The sequence below is a fragment of the Hemiscyllium ocellatum genome, chromosome 30 (genome assembly GCF_020745735.1).
Source record: "Hemiscyllium ocellatum isolate sHemOce1 chromosome 30, sHemOce1.pat.X.cur, whole genome shotgun sequence".
Lineage (NCBI taxonomy): Eukaryota > Metazoa > Chordata > Chondrichthyes > Orectolobiformes > Hemiscylliidae > Hemiscyllium > Hemiscyllium ocellatum.
The window spans coordinates 13,671,795-13,694,315 of NC_083430.1; the positions used below are offsets into that span (position 1 = coordinate 13,671,795).

Below are 22,521 nucleotides of genomic sequence, written 5' to 3' on the forward strand. Positions count from 1 at the left end.
CCTATTTAGTGCTAGGGAACAGAAGGAGTTGGAGGAACTAGGGGCTATAAAAATGGTAGAAGGGAAATGGGTGCTACCCGATGGTCAGGAAATGTTATCTAAGATGCTGATGCAAGAAATCATGGCTGTCCTACATCAGGAGAGTCATTGCGGAGTGCAGGCCATGTGTGATTTGGTTCTTACGAAATATGGATGTAAAGGGATATACATGATTGCCAAGCAGATATGTGAAGGCTGTATAACATGTAAAAAGATAAATAAGAAGGTACAAAGGAAACAGGTGCCAGATGGGAGAGAGCTGAAAATGTGTTGCTGGTTAAAGCACAGCAGGTCGGGCAGCATCCAAGGAACAGGAAATTCGACGTTTCAGGCCAGAGCCCTTCAACAGGAAAGGGAGAGACCCTGAGCTAAAACATTCCAGAGCATACAGGTGGATTACACTAAATTGCCCCGGGTAGGAAGGCTAAAATACATGTTGGTTATAGTAGCCCATTTATCCGGTTGGGTGCAAGCATACCCCCTGACCGCAGCAACAGCAAGTGGGGTGTCTAAGATCACTCTTGAGCCGGTATGGGATAGTGGAGCGTATAGACTCAGACCAGGGAAGTCACTTCACCTCTAAGGTGCTTGAGGGAATAATACAAAGCTTGGAAATCTCCTGGGATTTTCACACCCTCTAGCACCCTCCATCTTCAGGAAGGGTTGAAAGGATGAACCAAACTCTTAAAAGACAGTTGTCCAAATTGGTATTAGAGACCAGACTCCCCTGGAGCCGAGGTTTGCCGATAGCGCTCCAACGAGTGCGAAAGGCTCCAAGGAAAGATTTGGATCTGTCCCCTTATGAAATATTATTTGGGCTGCCAATCCCCGAGACTAAGGACTTATTCTTAAGAAAATATATACTGGGCCTGTCCTCCTCTTTGTCTTTTCTCAGGAGACAGGGTTTACTCGCACAGACTCCACCTCTCGATTTTGCCGTTCATCCAATCTGGCCGGGAGATTGGGTCCTTGTGAATTCATGGACAGAGACTAAATTACAACCGGATTGTGAAGGGCCATACCGGACTCTTTTCACTACCGGAACAGTGATAAGGAAGGCGGAGAGAGGTTGGATTCACTACAATAGAATTAACGGACCAGTGGAGTCTCCAGTTGAGAAAGAAGACTGGACGGCCCAATCAATGAAAGAACCATTGAAACTCAGGCTAAAGAGACTTTGAGTAACTGATTAACCGGATAAATGGGCTACTATAACCAACATGTATTTTAGCCTTCCTACCCGGCAATGCAAACACTGGATTATTTCTGTATGATTGTATATTAAGTCTCTCAGTGTTTCAGCCCTATTTTTTGAATGAGGTGCATACTTAGGTATACGATCTTAGCTCTTCTAGTCTTGGGATTTCGTCCAACCTTGGTGTGGTCCTCTTACTTGGTGATAACGGTCCCTGAGAATGCTAATCCGCAAGTAAAAGATACCGATGCCTGCAGCCTAGTTGATTGTGGAGATGTAGAAAATCAGAGACAGTACAGCAACTCAGATATACACATTAAGTCCGACAGGGATGGCCTTGGGGATGGTACTTGGATTAATCGACTCATCATGATACACCGGCGCCCCTTCTGGCCAGCTTTTGAGTGTCCCCATACAAAGTGTAACCCGATATATTTAACAATAAAGAAAACCACATGGCGCAAGATGGTTCTGGGAGGGGACTCCTGTCAAGTCCAATTAAATGAAACATTTGGGATAGAAAGAAGGCAAATGGGAAGGTTTTGTCGGGCTGTTGTTTCCGCATTGAGGTGGGCAGAGGAAAGTGGCCAGTCGAAGTGATTAAAAAGAGCACTCAGATGCCACAGGCATATCCTTTCACCCCTCCCAACGACCCTAAGTTAGTACAAGTTATAGAGATAAAGGACTTAAAACAGACCATTGAAATAGAAATTGGTTACGGGGATTCAAATGCCTGGCTTGAATGGGTAAAGTACACTGTGAAAAGTCTGAATAAAAGCAATTGCAGTGCATGTGCCTCCAGTAGGCCAGTGGTCCAAGTTGTTCCCTTTCCGCCTGGGTTGCAGCGAGACAGGAAGGGCATGGAATGTATGATCGTCCTCTATCAGGATAAGACTGCATGGAATAATGGGAATTGTACTTCCCTAACAGTAATGTTCTCTCCCTTGGAGAAGGAAGATTTAACTCCCCCCCAAAATGATTGGCTATGATCAGCAATCACACACCGTGTATTAGCAGACAAAGTCTAAATCAGTACAGAGATGTCGGTGAGCTGAAATCATGTATCGATATAGAAAATGTGACTGGAATAGACAAGGGAGGGAACTACTCAGCGCTGCAGATCCCCCAAGCGGATCTGTGGTGGTACTGTGGAGGGAGAATGCTGAGACCCACACTACCTCCTGACTGGGGAGGCACATGTGCAATTGGCAACCCCATTGACCTTGGCATTTGAAAAGGAAAAAGTTGTCACAAAAATGAGTCAGAGTAAAAGATCATTATTGGATACCTCTTTTGATGATCGTATCTATCTGGACTCTATAGGAATTCCTAGAGGGGTGCCTGATGAGTTCAAGGCTCGCAATCAGATTATAGCAGGCTTTGACTCAGCTGTCTTCTGGTGGGTAACGGTCAACAAGAATGTGGATTGGATAAACTATATTTTATATAATCAACAAACGTTTATTAACTACTCAGAGTTTGGGAGAAGAGAACAGCCAGGAAATTCCTAGAGGCATGGCACTCATCCACAGATTCAATCAATAAGCACATTGACCTGGACCCAATATACCAGCCACTGCAGCGGACAGCTGGAACTGACAACCAGAAGCGGCAGATACAAACCACTATAAATGCCGGAGGAAACATCACAGAAGCGCTTCACAGGAGGCTCCCAAGCACTGAGGATGTCACCTAGACAGGGGACGAAACGTCTGCAACACAAATTCCCAGCTTGGCGAACAGAGCCACAATGTTCATTAACTACACTAGGGATGCAGTCAAGGGTGTAGCAGAGCAGCTCGATGCAACTAGCAGAATGGCTTGGGAGAACAGATTGGCCTTTGACATGATCCTAGCATGTACACAACCACAAACAGATCATAAGGCTCAGTGCAGGGAAGAAGTGTTGATCTAGCAAGCACGTACACAGCTTGCAGTGAAGGGGGATGCATGCTAACAATAGACCACAGAGGGATGGGGTGAAACAGTCAACTATGTGATAAAACAGCCAAGCTAACACCTGCACTTTGTCACGTATAAGGCCAAATAAGGCAAGAATAAGGGCGACAGGCTTAGAGTAGTGGGAAAAGTAAACAGAGGAGGAGTGAAGTGAGTAGCTTATGATAGGTTTGACGCTTTGCATGCTAAGCTAATGAGCTAAAAGAGGAGTACCGAGAGACTCAGCTGAACTGTATATCTTGCGATGTAACCTGTTGATCAGTGTGCCTACTTGTCGGACACCCATTCTTATAAGAATGTTTTAATAAATACCTGCTTCCGAATTTGACTCAGATTGAAATTATTGAAGAGTGAGAATCATTTCTCACATCCTCCGTTTTCTTACGTAATGAATGAGCCTCTTGATTACAACAGTCAATGCTGCTCCTCAGGCAGTGGATGCAGCATCCCTCACATACTGTATGCACAAAGTTAAAAATCACACAGCATCTGGTTATAGCCCAACAGATTTATTTGGAGGCACTAGCTTTCAGAGCACTGCTCCTTCAGGTGGTTGTGGAGCAGCGCTCTGAAAGCTAGTGCCTCCAAATAAATCTGTTGGACTATAACCTGGTGTTGTGTGATTTTTAACTATGTATACCCCAGGAGAAAGTGAGGACTGCAGATGCTGGAGATCAGAGCTGAAAATGTGTTGCTGGAAAAGCGCAGCAGGTCAGGCAGCATCCAAGGAGCAGGAGAATCGACGTTTCGGGCATGAGCCCTTCTTCTCATGATTCCTGAAGAAGGGCTCATGCCCGAAACGTTGATTCTCCTGCTCCTTGGATGCTGCCTGACCTGCTGCACTTTTGTAGCAACACATTTTCAGCTCTGTATACCCCAGACGAACACCGGCATCTCCAAATCATACTGTATGTACACTGTGGGAAAAGGCTTTGTGTGAACTCGCACTTTGCTTCTTTTGGCAATTACTTTATGTCAATGCTGCCTTGATCTTGATTGCTTTAGGATTAAGAACAGTTCCATCCTACTACAACAAACACAATTCTGGAGAAACTCAGCAGGTCTGGCAACATCAGCGGAGGGAAAAACAGAGTTAGCATTTTAAGTCCAGAATGACCTTTCTAACTGCAGAATTGAAAGGTTTTGGAAAATGTTTCTTTAATCTTTTGACAGATTGAGCTTGAAGGTTCATTTCCAGATGTTTCATCAGCCTACTAAATAATATCCTCAGTGGGCATCAGGCGAAGCACTGCTGAAAATTCCTGCTTGCTATTTATACCTTTGGGTTTCTTTGGGTTGGTGATGTTATTTCCTGTGGGGATGCTATTTCCTGTGGTGAAGTCACTTCCTGTTCCTTCAAGCTCAGTGAGCAAACCTACATCCAAAACCTTAACCTGAGCTACAAATCTTCTCAAAAATCTTTTGACAGAGGCAGTGACCCAGTGCAAAAGACAAAGGGAGCAAATTACTGTAGATGTTGGAATTTGTATTGAAAACAGTGAATGCAAGAAATCACAGTGGATCAGGCAGCATCCATGGAGAGATAGCTCCAAGATGTACTTCATCGATGTTCTGATGGAGAGTCACATAGACTGAAAATGTTAGATTGCGCGCTCTCTCTCTCTGGTTGCTGGCTGACCCGCTGGAACCTCCAGCATTTTTTGTTTTCAGTTCAAAAGACAAGTGAGTTGTAAATGCTAGAGAAAAAGATTTTAAAAAGATGTAAAATGGGTGTAAATTAAGATGTGAAAGGGCGAGAATGTAACCTCTCTACTCGAAGCAAAGTCAATGAGACAAACATGAAAAGGGAACACAAAGGATTCAAAACATTAACTCTGCTTTTCTCTCTACTGATGCTGCCAGAGCTGCTGAGTTTCTCCAGAACTTACTGTTTTTGTTTCAGATTTCTAGTGTCCACAATTTTGTTTTTACAAACATGACAAGGCTATTGGGCTTTAGAGGAAGACAAGGAGAGAGAATGTAAGGTAATTGGAGAACCCACATACTGCAATGAGGTCCTGAAGTTATTGAAGTTGATGTTTAAACCTGAGCTGAAAAGCACCTAGAGGAAAACTGAGGTGTCATTCTTCAAGCTAACATTATGCTTTGTCGGAACATTACAGCAAGACCAGGACAGAAACATTACCATGAGAGTAAGGTGGTTTATTGAAATGGCAAGCATCTGGGAGGTCAAGGTCATTCCTATGGAGAAAGCGCTGGTGTTCTGCAAAGTAGCTACATAGTCTGCATTTGGTTTCACCAACAAAAGGAGATTACATTGTGAGCAGTAAATGCTGTAGACTAAATTGAAAGAAGTTCACGTGAATAACTGCTCCATCTGGGTGTAATGTGGAAATGGATCCACATATAAGATAGGAGGGGAGAGAGTGTGGTACGATAGAGATTATTTGTAAATGAAAGAGACAGGGGAAAGAAGATAGAGAAAAATACATAAAGATGGGGAGGAAGAGAGAATAAAGCAAGGAAATAGAGTGGGGATCTGAGATATGGAGAGAGGAACAGAGGTGAAGAAAAGAGACGAGGAAAGAAAATAGAGCATAAGATATAAGAGCAGAATTAGTTCATTTGGTCTGTCAGGTCTACTCTCCTATTCAATCATGACTGATATATTTCTCAACTTCAATTTCCTGCCTCCTCCCCATAACCTTTGACCCCGTTACAAATTAAGAACCTACCAATCTCTGTCATAAATACACTCAATGAAGTCCATCGATTAGAGAGGATGGAGAACAAAGAAAGAATGAGAGGAAAATTGGGAAAAGAGATATAAGGAAGGGAAAATAGATACAATGCTTATTGATTGAATATGAAGCACATCAACCTGGACCCAATATACCGACCACTGCAATGGACAGCTAGAACTGACAACCGGAACCGACAGATTCAAACCACTACAAATGCTGGAGGAAACATCACAGAAGCGCTTCACAGGAGGCTCCCAAGCACTGAGGATGTCACCTAGACAGGGGACGAAACGTCTGCAACACAAATTCCCAGCTCGGTGAACAGAACCACAACAATGAGCACCTGAGCTACAAATCTTCTCACAAACTTTGAATCCCTAAAACTTATTGCTTTAATTGGCTTTGTTGGACACCTGTACTGATTCATTGTGTCTCACTGTCAGCTTTTCATAAAATATTATCGTATAAGAGGGTCACTTAGTCTGAACTTCCCATTTTATTCCTACTACTAAGTTCATCCCACCACCATAACACGTTTCTACTTTCCAAATGCATGTTCAATTGCCTTTGAAAAATCCCGTGGCATTTAGTTCACCGGGTCTTTTGCATTGTGCTTTGTAGATCTTAATCTTTAATGTGAAAAGAATGGTCTTTTTTTTAGCCAATTTTGAACCTTAGCTCTGATTACCAAACTACGTTGAATTGATTTGATTTATTATTGTCCCATGTACCGAGGTACAGTGAAAAGTATTGTGTTGTACAATAACCATACAAATCATACCTGACCTAAGTACATCAGTGTAGTAGAACAGAATGCTGAATAAGGTGTTACAGCTATAGAGAAGGTGCAGAGAAAGATCAACTCTCATGTATGACACGTCTGATAACAGTGAGGAAGTAGTTGTTTTTAAAACTTGAGTATTTGTTTTCAAACTTTTGTATCTTCTTCCCAATGGAAGAGGATGGCAGACAATATAACGGGGTGGGAGGTGTCTTTGATGATGTTGGTTGCTTTCCTGAGGCAACAGGAAGTGTAGACACAGTGCAAGGAAGGAAGGCTGATTTTTCTGATGGACTGGGCTGCGTTCACAACTGTCTGTAATTCCTTGCGGTCTCGGGCAGCGCGGTTGTCATACCAAGCTGTGATGCATCCAGCTAGGATGCTTTCTATGGTGCACCTATAAAAATTTGTAGGATGTGGTAAATTTCCTAAGCCTTCTGAGGAAGTAGAGGCAATGGTGTGCCTGGGAGAAGGTGAGGACTGCAGATGCTAGAGACCAGAGTTGAGAGTGTGGTGCTGGAAAAGCACAACCAGTCAGGCAGCATCCATTGAGCCATGAGCATTGACGATTCAAGCAAATGCTCTTCATCAGGAAGATGCCCATTGAAGAGATTATGCCCGAAACTTCAATTCTCCTGCTCCTCAGATGCTGCCTGACCAGCTGTGCTTTTCCAGCACCACATTCTTGGCATTGGTGTGCTTTCTTAACTGTGGCATGATGTGAATAGATTAAGACAGATTGTGGGGGTTGTTGATGATGTTTACACCTTGAAAGCTTCAACTTCCTACCACCTCAGCACCATCGATACAGACAGGGACACTTCCTCCACTCCACTTTCTGAAGTCAAAGATATTAGTCACCCTTCCTTCACTGTAGCTGGGTCAAAAATCAGGACACTGATATAAAGGTAATATTACAAAATAGCGTTGAGTACAGGAATTGGGAGGTCATGTTGTAGCTGTACAAAACATTAATTAGGCTACGATTTGGAATGTTGCATGCAATTCTGTTCTTCCTGCTATGGGAAGGATGTTGTGAAACTTGAAAGGGTTCAGAATAGATTTACAGCGATGTTGCCAGGCTTGAGGTGTTTGAACTATAGGGAGAGGCTGAATAGGCATCTAGATTTGGGCTATTTTCCCTGAAGTGTCGGAGGTTGAGGGGTGGCCTTATAGATGTTTGTAAAATCATGAAGGGGATGGATAGGTTAAGTAGACAAGGTCTTTTCCCCGGGGTGGGGGAGTCTAAAACTACAGGGCATAGGTTTAAGGTGGGAGGGGAAAGATATAAAAGGGACCTAAGGGACAACATTTTCGTGCAGAGGATGGTACATATATGGAATGAGCTGCCAAAGGAAGTGGTGGAGGCTGATCCAATTATAAATTTTAAAAGGCATCTAGATGAGTATACGAATCGGGTGGTTTGAGAAGGATATGGGCCAAATTCTGATAAATGCAACAAGATTTATTTTGGATATCTGGTTGGCATGAATGAGTTGACCAAAAGGTCTGCTTCCATACTGTGTACCTCTTTGACTCTAATTGAATATCACGAGGCAAAAGGAGATAACAGCTAGATTCAGCAATAACTTTCAATAGGAATTGGATAAATACTTGAACTGGAGAAATTTGCAAGGCGACAGCAGGCAAGCAGGGCAATGAGACTAAATAAATAACTTCACAAAGAACTATGACAGAGAAAAATGAACTGAATGGTCTGTCTGTGCTGAGTGAGAGTGTTGTTCAAATGCAAGTTAATGCTGTGTTGTGCACTTGGGTGCTGATGCAGAAGCAAAGTTCTGAAAAGGACCACTGTATCCAAAATGTTGGCTCTGATATCTCTCCACAGATGCTACCAGACCAGCTGAGTTTTTTCAGCAATTTCTGATTTTTTTTCCCCCTGATTTCCAGCATTTTCATTGCTCAGCATTGAATGCAGTGCAAGGGTGGCCTAGGATGTAGCCAATCACTGCACGGCTGATGCAGGACTCAGCCAATCACCGCACAGCATGTCCAATGTGCTGTCAATCGCAGCGCGGCAGGTCCGGGACTTGCCAATCACAACACAGCAGCTCAGATAGCAGCTAATCAGAACACAGTAGCTCAGCTAACAGCCAATCAGAACACAGCAACTCATAACAGCCAATCACAGTGGATTCTTACTTCACAGAGCAACCATTCTAAATTTAACTACCAACACCTAAATTATTTTTAAACTCTAAGGAGGAAAAGAGCACGAAAGTGACCGAGTGGGCCTGTAAATTCTCAGTCACACTCATATACCTGCGAGGTAAGAAATAATTTAAAGCGCAGAGCATCATGGGAGTTGTAGTCCTGGAGGTTGGGTGAGCTGTGCGCAGGCGCGGAGATGGACATGGCGGTTCGCGGCGGGAGCAGTCGGTGCTGGAGCCGCCCTGGAGTTTCACTCACCATCGTCAGCGGGTGAGTATGTGGGCGGGAAGGGAAGCGAGGCCTCGCGTTACTCTAACTCGGGGCTTGACCCCTCGTGACCTCCTCGAGTCTCTGAAAACTTTAAATAAAACCGGAAGTTGTTGGGGGTGGGGGGTAAAACTCTGGAGGTCAGGCGGTACCTGTGAGGAGAGAAACAGGAGACACTTCAGCTCCCAGTGACCCTCCTTCAGCTCCCAGTGACCCTCCTTCAGCACACTGTACCCGGGGGGGGAGGGGGTCATGGTATTCAAACAGGTGAAAGATCAACAGACAATCAATTTCTCAATGTTACATCACACTGTAAATGTTTGCTATAAATTCTGTGTGTTAGGATGGAGCCCTCCACTATCACCTGATGAAGGAGCATCGCTCCGAAAGCTAGTGCTTCCAGTTAAACCTGTTGGGACTATAACCTGTGTGATTTTTAACACCCAGTCCAACACCAGCATCTCCAAATCATAGTCCAACAGGTTTATATTGGAAGCACTAGCTTTCAGAATGCTGCTTCTTCATCTGGTGGTTCTGGACATGAAGGAGCACCTGTTGGGACTATAACCTGGTGTTGTGTGATTATGAACTTTGTCCGTCCCAGCACAACACCGGCATCTCCAACTCATATTTTCCATGTGAAATGTTACACCCGAGGTCCCATCTGCCTCTTCAAATGGCTGTGACAGATCCCGTGGTGCTGTTTCCAACGAAAGTTAACCCTGGGGTCACCCATTCCCCACTGCAGGCTATCATTACAAACCACATTTGTAACTGTCATTGGGATAGAGATCTTATTTTGTGTCAATGCCACACAATATTTTAATCAGAAGTTCTCATTGAGTTGCAGAGGGTAAATGTTTATGTAGAAGACTTAGAACTCAAAGAGGTGTCTTTGGTTAGAGTCAAGCTGCAATGTTTATTTGTTTCCTTGATATGCTACTGTATGATCATAGAATCCGTACATTGTGGAAACAGGATCTTAGGCCCAGCAAGTCCACTCTGTTCCTCTGAAGAGTAACCCAATCAGACCCATTCCCCTACCCTATTACTCTACATTTACCCTGACAAATGCACGTAACCCACATGTCCCTGAATGCTGTGGGTAATTTAGCCTGGCCAGTTCACCTAACCTGCACATCTTTGTGACTGTGGAAGGAAACTGGAGTACCTGGAGGAAACCCAAGCAGTCATGGGGAGAATGTGCAAACTCCACACAGATAGTCACCGGAGACTGGAATCGAACCCAGGTCTCAGGTGCTATGAGATAGCGGTGCTAACTACTGAGCCACCATATCACCCTTGCCTTCTGTGACCTTCTCCAACCTTCCAAAGCTTCAACAATGCTGCATTCCCCCAACTTTAGCCTGCCGTGCATTTATTCCTAAAAAAGCTGTCGCCTGCAGATATTAAATTCGTTCTTCAACCTGTTGCTTCTACTTAAAACCTAACTCTTGATTTCTAAGTTTTTTTATTTCAAAAATATACTTTATTCATTAAAAATATCTTGTATATAATCACAAACAGTTTAGTTTTTTGTAGAGGGTGGCTCAATGGGGTTTGCAATGCTGCCTCACAGCGCCAGGGACCTGACTTCAATTCCAGCCTTGGGTGACTATCTGTGTGGAGTTTGCACATTCTCCTTGTTTCTGTTTGGGTTTCTTCCCCCATTCCAAAGAAATGCAGGTTGGTGATTTGGCCATGTTCAGGGATGTGTAGGCTAGCTGCTTAAGTTAGGGGAAATGTAGAGTAATAGAGTATGGGAATGCATCTGTAATACTCTTCAGAAGGTTGGTGTGGACATGTTGGGCAACTGGCCTGTTTCCACACTATAGGGATTCTATTATGAAATGGAGGAGTTTAAATATTTTACATTTAATCTACTAAGATTTGGAAGTGAATGTAGATCAGTGAACACAATAACTGCAATAGTATTTGCTGTGTGGATGCACCAATATTTTATCGGAAATTTGAGTACAGGGTTTTGGATGAGCTCATGACTACAAACGGTAAGAGGTTGCCAGACAAGCATGAAATATGCCGGTCTGGAAAACATGGCTGACAGTTTCAAAACAAGCAGGAGCTGAAGCAATGGTTTTCATGATGAAAAAAAGAAGTAACAGGAAAAGAAAAGGTTGATTGGGAATTGTAGAACTACGGGGCATATTCTGAGAATTAGGGCCAGACCATTCAGGTGAGACATTAGGAAGCACTTCTACACACACGCACAGGGTAGTAGATGTTTGGAACTCTTCCACAAACAGCAGTGGATGCTGGATCAGTAGTTGGTTTTAAATCTGAGATAATATCTTTGCTTAACAAATAGTTACTAAGAGAAATGGACCACAGCTCAGTCATAAATTCATTGAAAGTGGAACAGGCTCAAGGGACTGAATGGCCAACTCATCTTCCTAGATAAGAGGCCCATTGGATACTGAGATGTGAATAGTCAGTTAAGACCTAAGACCAACAAAAGAACAACGCTGGAAACAGTCAGAGGAATTAACATTTCAACTCTAGTCTTTTTAACTTGTTGCATGTGAATTAGGAGCAAAAGTCAGCCATGGCTGATCTGATTATTCTGTATTTCTGATGCCCCATTAACCTTTCACCCTCTTGTTAATCAATAAACTTTGTACCTCTGAGTTAAGAATATTCAAATGCACTGCTTCCATCATCTTTCGAAAAGGCAAGTTCCAAACACACATAACCATGATCTTCCATATGAAATGGGTGACTCTTTACAGTCAAGTGACCCCCTAGTTCTAGATTCTCCTAAAAGAAAAATCATAAGTTCCATGTATACTCTCTCCAAACCTCTAAGAGTATTATTTATCAATCTAGTCACCTCCCACTCTTTGAAACTGCAGCAGATGCCTGACGAGCATGTCCAAACTTTCCTCAAACACAGATTCCAGATATTGTAAAACTTCTCTAAACTTTTTTGCTATGGTTAACCTTCAATAATAAGTCCAGTGCTGTACATTGTACTCCCAGATGTGGTCTTACTACTGCCCTGTGTAACAAAGCTTGATCTTTCACACAGTAAGTAATAACATTCTGTTGGATACCTGAACACTTGTACCTCCATTCTAACCTTTCTTTAAATTAATGCTCTAGGATACCTAGACCCCTCTCCATCCATGAACTCTGCAATATCTCACCATTTAGAGTATCCAGTTTGATTCTTCCTGCCAAAATGAACAATGTCACATTTTTCCACAGGATACTCCATTTGCCAGATATTTTCTTACTCACTAAATCCATTTATTATCCCTTTTTTCACCTTATTATGTACACTTCACAACTTCCTGAATTTGTCATCAGCAAATTTAACTTTGGTCTGTTTTATTTAAGCTGTTAATGTAAATTGTAAAACGGTGAGTCTCCAGCACTGATCTCTTTGGCCATTCCTTACACCTTGCCAACCAGAACATCGACCATTTATACCTAATGTACATATTCTTGTAAATTACTTGATGGAAATCTGAGGAAAATGCATCTACCTTTATCCACAGTGCATGTTGCTTCCTGAAAGAACTCCAAAAAAATTGATTTCCCTTTCACAAAGCCATGTTGACAGTGTGAGATTTATCACCTGCCAGTCCACAGCTCCAACAACTCACTTGGTACCGAGCTCCTGGTGATTGTGGTAACCATAGTGTTGAAGAAAAGTCCATAAATATAGTATCCGTTTTGTAGGAACATAATTACGCAGGTCGGAAGGAAGGACAGAATATAATAACACCAAATGATGAAAAGGTTGACAAGGGGGTTAAAATTAGAGCACAAGAGAAAGCTAACCGGAAATATAAAATCTAATTGCAAGAATAACAAGATATTTTCAGAATGTGTTTGGTATCTAGTTTTAAAGACATGATTTGCTAATTCATATTAGAGGTTATATTTTAATAGTCTTATCACTTATAGAAATCAAACACGTGCTTTACCTGTTTATTTCATTGAATACTTTTATTTCACTGGATATTTTTTCTTGTTGATTAGATTTACTTTCTTGTGATTTTCTGATTAGATTACTGTAGCAGAAAGTCATGGCTCAGAAACAACCCTTGCTGGCTCTTCATCAAGTCCTGGAGAAATGTTTCCATGTTATTGAGCAGCAACAGAATTTGTGGGAAAGTGCACTGACGGAATGTATCCCAATCCTGAGTTCACTGAGTAACTTGGCAGAGCAACTGCAAGCATGCAACAAAGTTGTGTTTATGAATACTCCCTTTCGAGAGTTCCCTGATCTACAAAACCGTCTGAAATACAAACTCACCCAGGCTATCACAATCAACTTGGAAACCCTTGGTGAGAAAATGTAGGTTCCAGCATCCTTCATCTATTGATAATTAACCATAAAGTACTATCTTGTGATATTAATTTGTACAACCATCAGCTTGTTTATTGTCAAAGTCAAGCTAGATTTGGCACTAAATACGCATTTTTATTGTTCTGGAAATGCTGATAGCACCTACAAGAAAGTTAGCTTAAAGAGATCCAGACTTCTGCTGAAAATGAATAGAGTTACAGCTGTTATCCTAAGCACTCATTTGTTAATTCTTGTGTTTATTACAATGCTACTTTGTTTTTGGAGAATACAGCTCTTGCCAGTTCTATACCCTGAGCTGAATAAGCTAAGGTCAGTGTAAAAGCTTTTCTGGCAGTAATGCATTTATATCCTACCTTCACATGACTGAACTCTATGAGCTCCATTTTGATTAATTTAAGCATGTTTTTTCTCTCTCTGGTAGTATTTGTGATTTTGACTGGTAATGTAATTTCTGAAAACCAGGAGAAATGTAGAATATTGGCTATCTTGTTTCATCTGGCACTGACCTCTGGTAGGGTTTACTTTCTGAGGAGCTGTGCAGCCTTTAATATTTTGTCTGAAAGAATGTTTTTAACATCTGAAGTTAGGTGAATGGTTTAAGTGTGTTAGTTTGTTTTTGAAGTATAGTTACTAGGCACTGAATAATGAATGGTGATTCTCTTTTGATGTTCACTCTATCAAGTATTTCCAGCAGTTTCTGTCACTGCTGTCGGCATATACTCTGGGCCTATTTCTCTTCTCCTCTTATCACTTGTTTGCTTTTTGTTTTGTGACACCTGTTATTTCAAATCTCTAATCCTATAGCTAACCTCCCCCGATTTCTCTTTTTATTTCACTTTTTCTACATTATAAAACTAGTCTTTTTAATCTCACTTCAGTTCTGAAGATTGGTTATTTTGGACTTGAAACATTAACTCTTATTTCTCTTTCCACAAGTGCTACCAGTTGGGTTTCTCCAGTACGTTTTGCTTTTATCCACATTTACTTCCTTATCTTCCCAACACTTTGCTGAAGCCGGTTACTGATGTTCACTGAAATCACAGATCAAGTCATTAAGCTCCATGCAATTAGGGAAACTAAATGGGGATGAGTTTTTTTTTTGGGGTGAGTGTGGGTTGGCTGCCCATTGATTTTATTGATGAAACTTCATCTAGGAACTTTATATAAGTTACAAAATTAAGACTACTTGTACATTTCTCATAGCTTCCAGAATACGCTCAGTCCGAACAATGACTTTTGGTTTGCATAAGCTGTTGTCTCTTCGTTAATTCTCCTGTTGCACATTGAGAACTCCAGACCAATTAAAGATCATCCAGACCAATCAAAGGTTCTGGAGAACAATGACAGATAGAAGCAAACAAACTAAAGCTATTCTAATGCTATAAAAAAACTTGTCGTGAGTAACTGTCATCTATTTAGCACTTGTGCAGTAGTAGTAAACCAGATAGACAAGTGAAGGTCCCATAAATGACACTGTGTGACGACCAGTTGATCTGCTTCTGGTGGCTGCAGTAAAATTGCTGGCTTGGGCACTAAAAAAATGTCCTGATCTTTAAATTGTGTCATCGATATTAAATCAAACTTGACGAGCACATGATTTAAAATACTAGAATGCAGCGTTCCTTTATTAAACTGGAATTTCAGCTTCGGCTATGTTCAAATGATGATGAGGTGGGGTGTGAATGCAGAGCCTTTTGACTCTGAAATAAATGAACCAAGTGGATTTTGCTATCTGAGTTATTGACTATCTTAAATTTATTAGTTGTGCATGAATGCAATGTTTAAAGTTGAATTGAAAACTAATATTCTTATTACCACTAAAATTGATTTCTATTCCTATGGACTTAGACCTAAATTGTGGAACTGTGACTTTCCTGAAAGGGACTTTATTCAAAACCAGGGAGGAATGTGTCTTTCAAATACACGTTGCTATCTGTGTGGCTATAACTTGAATATGTTTTGTTATTCAACGTTGCTTGATCTAACTTTTTTTTTAACATCTGTCAAGGAGTGTAATGAAAAAGGTACGGGACACAGCCACTAATCAAGTGACAATGTGCTTCCAAATGTACGAGAAACATGCTGACACCATTGGGTTGCCTGCAGTTCTTGAGCGTTCATGTCTCTGTCCATCTGTAGCAGATATGTTGGAGTGGCTTCAGGATGTCCAGCGGTTTTACAGAAGGCAGTATCCTTTTAATGTTGGCCCCTCCACCTCGTAACTTGTGTGTGCGCTGGAAGACTGGAGGTTGGCTAACATGGTGCCACTGTTTAAGAAGGGCGGTATGGACAAGCCAGGGAACTATAGACCAATGAGCCTGACCTCGGTGGTGGGCAAGTTGTTGGAGGGAATCCTGAGGGACAGAATGTACATGTATTTGGAAAGGCAAGAACTGATTAGGGGTAGTCAACATGGCTTTATGCGTGGGAAATCATGTCTGTCAAACTTGATTAATTTTTTTGAAGAAGTAACAAGGAGGATTGAAGGTAGAGTGGTGGATATGATATGTATGGACTTCAGTATGGCATTCGACAAGGTTCCCCATGGGAGACATTAGCGAGGTTAGATCTCACAGAATACAGGGAGAACTAGCTATTTGGATACAGAACTGGTTCAAAGGTAGAAGACAGAGGGTGGTGGTGGAGGGTTGTTTTTTCAGACTGGAGGCCTGTGACCGGTGGAGTGCCACAAGGATCGGTGCTGGGTCCACTACTTTTCGTTTTTTTATAAAAAAAGATTTTAGAGTGGTGCTGGAAAAGCACCATTCCTGATGAAAGGCTTTTGCCCAAAATGTCAATTTTACTGCTCCTCGGATGCTACCTGAACTGCTGTGCTTTTCCAGCACCACTCTAATCTAGACTCTGGTTTCCAGCATTTGCAGTCATTGTTTTTACCTATATAAAAGATTTTGATGTGAGCATAATAGGTATAGTAAGTAAGTTGCAGATGACACCAAAATTGGAGATGTAGTGGACAGCAAAGAAGATTACCTCTGATTACAACGAGATCTTGATGAAATGGGCCAATGGGCTGAGAAGTGGTAGATGGAGTTTAATTTAGATAAATGCGAGGTGCAGCATTTTGGGAAAGCAAATCTTAGCAGGACTTGTACATTTAATGGTAAGGTCCTAGGGAGTGTTGCTGAATAAGGAGACCTTAGAGTGCAGGTTCAGAGTTCCTTGAAAGTGGAGTCGCAGGTAGGCAGGGTAGTAAAGATGGCATTTGGTATGCTTTCCTTAATTGGCCAGAGTATTGAGTACAGGTGTTGGGAGGTCATGTTGTGGCTGTACAGGACTTTGGTTGGGCCATTGTTGGAATATTACGTGCAATTCTGGTCTCCTTCCTATCGGAAAAATGTTGTGAAACTTGAAAGGGTTCAGAAAAGATTTACAAGGATGTCGCCACGATTGGAGGATTTGAGCTTCGGGGAGAGGTTGCATTGGCTAGGGCTGTCTGGAGCGTCGGAGGTTGATGGATGACCTTTATAGAGACTTATAAAATCAGAGGGGCATGGATAGGGTAAATAGGCAAAGTCTTTTCCCTAGGGTGGGGGAAGAGAAAAACCAGAGGGCATAGGCATAGGGTGAGAGGAGAAAGATATAAAAGAGACCTATGGGGCAACTTTTTCACTCAGAGGATGGTGCATGTATGGAATGAGCTGCCAGAGGAAGTGATGGAGGCTAGTACAGTTGCAGCATTTAAAAGTCATTTGGATGGGTGTATGAATAGGAAGGGTTTGGAGAGAGATGGGCCGGATGCTGGCAGGTGGGACTAGATTGGGTTGGGATATTTGGTCGGCATGGACGAGTTGGCCTGAAAGGTCTGTTTCCGTGCTGTACATCTCTATGACTATACTGTAACTTCACTGGAAATATAGGACCAGTAATGGGGGCGGGTGTTGATTCAGGGTGGCAGAAGAGTCGTAGTTGGAGGGGAAATGCTGTTCATAAAATCCCAACAGTGTGGGAACAGGGCCTCAAGTCCACTTTGGAGTGAGCAGCTCTTGATCTCAAATGGAGGTAGGCCGGTGATGAATTATAGCGTAAAGTACTTCTTTACAAGTTTGCTAATTTAGTGTTTGAGGAAGCAGACCTTCCATCCTGAACAGCCTGGGAGGGATGGCTATGTCATGGCCTCTCAATTCCTGTTCACATTGCCCTTTTGGTTCCATTCAGTGCAGTCCTTCTTTCTTCTGAGCTATTGTTGGTAGAGCATTCTTTTGCTTTATGACCATATCCAAGCTGGCGTGAGTAGTTGCTCAACACATAATCTAAATGGCAGTCTTCAGGAGAAGGCCTGACATACGTTAACTGGAACAAACAAAAACAAAATTGTTAGAGAAACTTGGTAAGTCTGGCAGCAACTGTGGAGAGAGAAACAGTTAACATTTCGACTTCTTGAGAAGTCCTGAAGAAGGGTCACTTGACTCAAAATGGTGATTGTTTCTGTCACCACAGGTACTCCAGCAGTTTTTGTTTGCATTTGTTTCAGATCTCCAGCATCTGCAGTTCTTGGTTATACTTTTACTGGACCTCATTTTCAGGGTGGCCATCTGTGACAGGTATTTAGACATGTCAAGAGAGATAGCTAGCAACTGACCACCTCAAAGCCTGGTTTCTGACTGGTTCCTGAAAGCCTGAAGAAGATGGGGATGTCTGTAAAAGGACCTAGAGCAATAAGGGGAATTTACCTGGTCAGTTTTTTTAAAAAAGTGGCAGCTGGAATCCTATTTATGTCAGAGGGTCCCCAGTTAGGCTTTTAAAAAGTCACTTGTTTGATTCAGTGGAGGAGGAGGGGGTGGCTGTAGATGCAGACCCGCAGAGTGGGTGAATGTGCTGCAACTGCAATGACAGTGGATTATTGTTCCTCCTTTCAAGGTACTACCCTGTTTTTGCCAGCCTGAAAATGAGCTCCTTTTACTAAACACCAACACGTTCTCTACCTCCAAACAACCACCTCCCTTTGTTTTTCATGCTTTGAAGGTTGGACCCCAACACTTTGTGCCTTGGCTTGTACTGATAGCACCTTAACTCAATGTAAAAAAAAAAGTTGTTGGTTATAGGAGGATGCAGGCAACTGGCAGAAAAAAAGTTCATCTGACCCTCTAACTTGTTGTCACTCCATCACTGAGTATTCATTAACAATTATGAAAGATATCTATCCAGGATGCTCTTACTTAAAAATATCAGCCCTGCCAATCTAGCAAATCTTCAGGCTCTCCTGCAATCTTGGAGCAGTGTCTCAGAGCAGATGGATCAGGACTTGGTTACAGGTAATTTGTCATCATTTCTTCAATCTCCTGTTCATTAGCTTGCCTCAACCTTTATCCCCAGTAGGTTAACAGAATGACAATTTGGGTGATTTACTGCTGCTTGGATCTGTGGGACCCATAGCCCAATTAGTGCCTTTTAAAGGCAAAGGAAGAAAAGGTATAAAATTGGGAGGAGGACTGTAGGAACTTTACAACCTGGCGCAAGTACCATAGACTCATACTTTTATTTGAATCAGAACAGGGGTTCTGAAGAAGAGTCAGACTGAACTTGAAACGTTAACTCTTTCTGTCTCCACAGATGTAGCCAGATATGTTAAGTTTCTCCAGTATCCTTTGTTTCAGATTTCCGGCATCCGCTGTATTTTGCCTCTTAATGGATTTGGAAAAGGCAGTTTGCTTGATTACTCAAATGAACTTTTCTTGAAGTAAGGGAAAGTTAAAGGGAATTCAATAGATGATGTCTGTATGGATTTTAAGAAATTTTTCACAAAGTACATCATAATAAACTGGTTAACAAAATGGAGGTTCATGGAAAAGGATGGATTCAAACAAAAACTTAAGGATAGTAAATTTTGTAAATAGTTATTTTTCAATGAAAGATCGTAGAATATGGTATTTATCAAAGTTCAGTGTTGGAACTATTTTTGAGACAAAATATTGGATTTTGGGATATAAGGTACATTTGGAAAACTTACTGACAATATTCACTTCGATATGGAAGATAGTGGGGCTATACCAATGGATTGCAACAGGCTAGCAGGATACGTAAACAAATGGTGAATGGAGTTTAATACGAGATGTGAGATGATGCATTTTGACAGAAGGGATAGAGGAGATACAAATGTACTGATAACATTCTAAAGTGTGCAGAGATAAAGAAACCTTGCAGGTTCACTGAAAGCAATCAGACATTGAAAGAGGAATTAACAAATAGAGTTCTTTGACTTCATGAATGGAGATAGTAAATACAAAAAAATTGGAATTATATTGATTCTCTAGAAAGTTCTGTTTAACCCAAAGCTAGAGTATTGAGCCACTTTTGATCATCATACTTTAAGCATAATGTGAAAGTCTTTAAATAGTGCAGAGGAAATTCACAAGAATGGTTTCAGTAATGAGAGAACTTAGCCCAAGTTAGTCTTAACCATCATGACATTTAAGATGTCTTTAGATGATCCTTGGGTGCTACGGCATTTCAAGTGATCAATTACTGAAAAATGGGACTGAAATGCATAGATGCTTGATAACTGGCATGGGTTTCTTGGGCTGTAGGACCTCTTGCTGTTCTATTATGGACCAGGCCAGACCCCCTCAAAACATATTAAGGTAGCCCAGACCCTAATTTTTTATTTATTTTAATGACATGTAAAGTGAATATTCCAGAAGTTTGTAGTTGGTCAAACCACTCAGCTTTAAATATAATAGAATTTATTTAAACACTATAGTTGAAACACTAACAAAACAGAATTTACAATAACAACTTATTTGATAACCCAACAAACCCAATATTGCAACTTAACAAGCTGTTCCAATCCCTGCAACATCCCATAAACACAACTTGGTAAAGGTAAATTCAAGCACAGATTCTTACCAGCAGGAGAGATTTCAGAGAGAAAGTTCAGGCATGATCTCTGACTCATGGAATCTCTTTTCACTGTAGCTGCTTCTCTAGGTCCCAGCAGTTTTTGACTGCTTGCTTAAAAACTAAACCAAACTCTTAAAAACCATGAACTGGGAGAACTGACCCTCCTCTGCCATTGTTTTCAAGTAGACATTTCCAGATGTATCAAAACCTCTGTTTTTACAACCCCTCTTGAAAGAAACCAAGGGCAACATAACCTTATTAAAGCAGCAGCACAGTCACCTCTGTGAAACTCTGACTACACTGGGATTGTTCTTGGAAGAGAGGAGATTGAAAGAAGATTTGAAAATGAAGTACAAAGATTATGACAAACCTTTTGAATAGATAAAGAAAAGTTGAGAGGAAAACCATTTTTATGTAGCCAGTGGTAATGAGCTTAAACTTGCAGCCTTTGAAGATGGTGTGAATTGAAACAATGATTCCAGAGTGAAATTGGATAGACAGTTGAGGGAAATAAATTATCTGAGCTATGAAGATTGGAATGGGCTTCAGGCCAAATGACCTTTCTGTGCTATAATGACTCTGACTAAAAAAAAACTGACATCAGTAGAAAAGATTTCAAATAGATTGTTGACAAATGTACAATTTAACAATTGGTTTGAAATGTGATTGACATGTCACTTCCTAAAATCCTAATCCAGTTGATGTGGTTGACTCTTAATTGTCGTCTGACCAGGCTTAGCAAGCCACTCATTTATGACAATGAGGACTGGGTAATATGTCAACCTTGTGAATAATGTCCATACCCTGAAAATGAAAACAAAATCAGTTGCAAGAATGATACTGTTTTATTAAATCTGAATTACTGGAGCACATGTTTACACTTGTGTTTGTCTGTGGCATCCATAGGATCACTGATGCTCTTTCTTTGTTTTACTGATGCAGATACTTTACTAAAAGTAACATACTTCATGGAAACTTGCCACAGCTCCAAGAAAGGCTCTTCACCAGAACTGTCACAAGTCTGATTTCTACTTGAAGCCATTTGATCTGATGAAAGTGGTGGTTCACTACATCCCGATATGGAATGTAGTTTAAGGGTAACATGGCCCAACCCTTGCAGACTATGAACTCGGCCTAACTGGTTCTCAAGTATAGACTTCTTAGTATTTCTATGTCAGTTTTTTTTTAAGATGTATCCTTTTGAATTAAGGTGCAGATGGAGTCCTGATCCATCATTTATGGAGCTGCAGCAGAAATTTGTCCATGATTTCCAACTTGGAAGTATCGCATCTAGCCACACAGTTTCACAGAAAGTGACTCCACAATGGAGTGGGAAGTTGTCTCATGCACTGCTTTTTCTTTTAAAAGAAAGAAATTATTACAGTGACTGTTTCCACATCTTGCAGTAAGGCCCAGGAATTCCTGGTGGAATAGGAAATGCAGGTGGGAAGGAAGGGGAAGAGTGAGTGGGGTGAAGGGGAGGGGATGTCAAGATCAAGTTGGACTGGAACACCTGCCAATTGAGACACTGACTCATACAGAAATATGCAGTGGACATTGGCTTTGTTTATGGTGCATGCAACTGGGGCACCCACTTGAGAAGGGGGTGAGTATCTTCAATGTGGCATGTTATCACAGCCTAAAGGGTCCTGGTAGCTTCAGGTCCAGTTTCCTTGTGCACCAATTTTGAAAAGGCAACTGGCTGCTCTAAACTGGCTTCTGGTGTCCGTGTGGGGCTGTAATGGTAAAGAATCCTTACAGGCAACCCTGCTCACCACCATCACCATCGCAACTTGGAAAGCCAGACCTCAGACATTTGGACGCAGTGTCTCCAACCTGCTGGAGAAGACACGAGATAAAATGTGAATTTCGCAAAAATTCTTGTGTAATGCAGGGTATGTGCTATTCACTTAAAACCAATGTTATAGCTTAGCAAGCTTGTTCTGTAATAGAATAAACTAATTTGACTCGTTTCTGTTTTATAAATAGATGTATTTCAATCACATTTCAAAAATTGTTTCTTTTTATATTGCATTTGTGTGGGATCCTAACAGTAACTTTGTATCATTTACAACAGCAACTGATCAGGCAAGAGTATGCAATCATCACTAGTAAATTGTGTGGACATTAGGTCAAGGAGGCAATAATGCTTTAGTATGTTTGTTTTGATTGAAAAGCAAGCAGAAACCACTTCAAAAAGGCTGCTGGT

The 22,521-nt window shown here is 41.5% G+C and overlaps 1 protein-coding gene across 1 annotated transcript; it reads left to right on the forward strand.

Moving 5' to 3' along the window:
* The first annotated feature begins 9,030 nt into the window (after nt 1-9,030).
* On the forward strand, nt 9,031-22,280 carry airim (AFG2 interacting ribosome maturation factor). Its single transcript, XM_060847350.1, has 5 exons — nt 9,031-9,121; nt 13,152-13,442; nt 15,463-15,642; nt 18,609-18,727; nt 21,255-22,280. The coding sequence occupies exons 2-5, from the start codon at nt 13,171-13,173 to the stop codon at nt 21,335-21,337; spliced, it is 654 nt and encodes a 217-aa protein (XP_060703333.1). The 5' UTR covers nt 9,031-9,121; nt 13,152-13,170; the 3' UTR covers nt 21,338-22,280.
* The last annotated feature ends 241 nt before the right edge of the window (nt 22,281-22,521 follow it).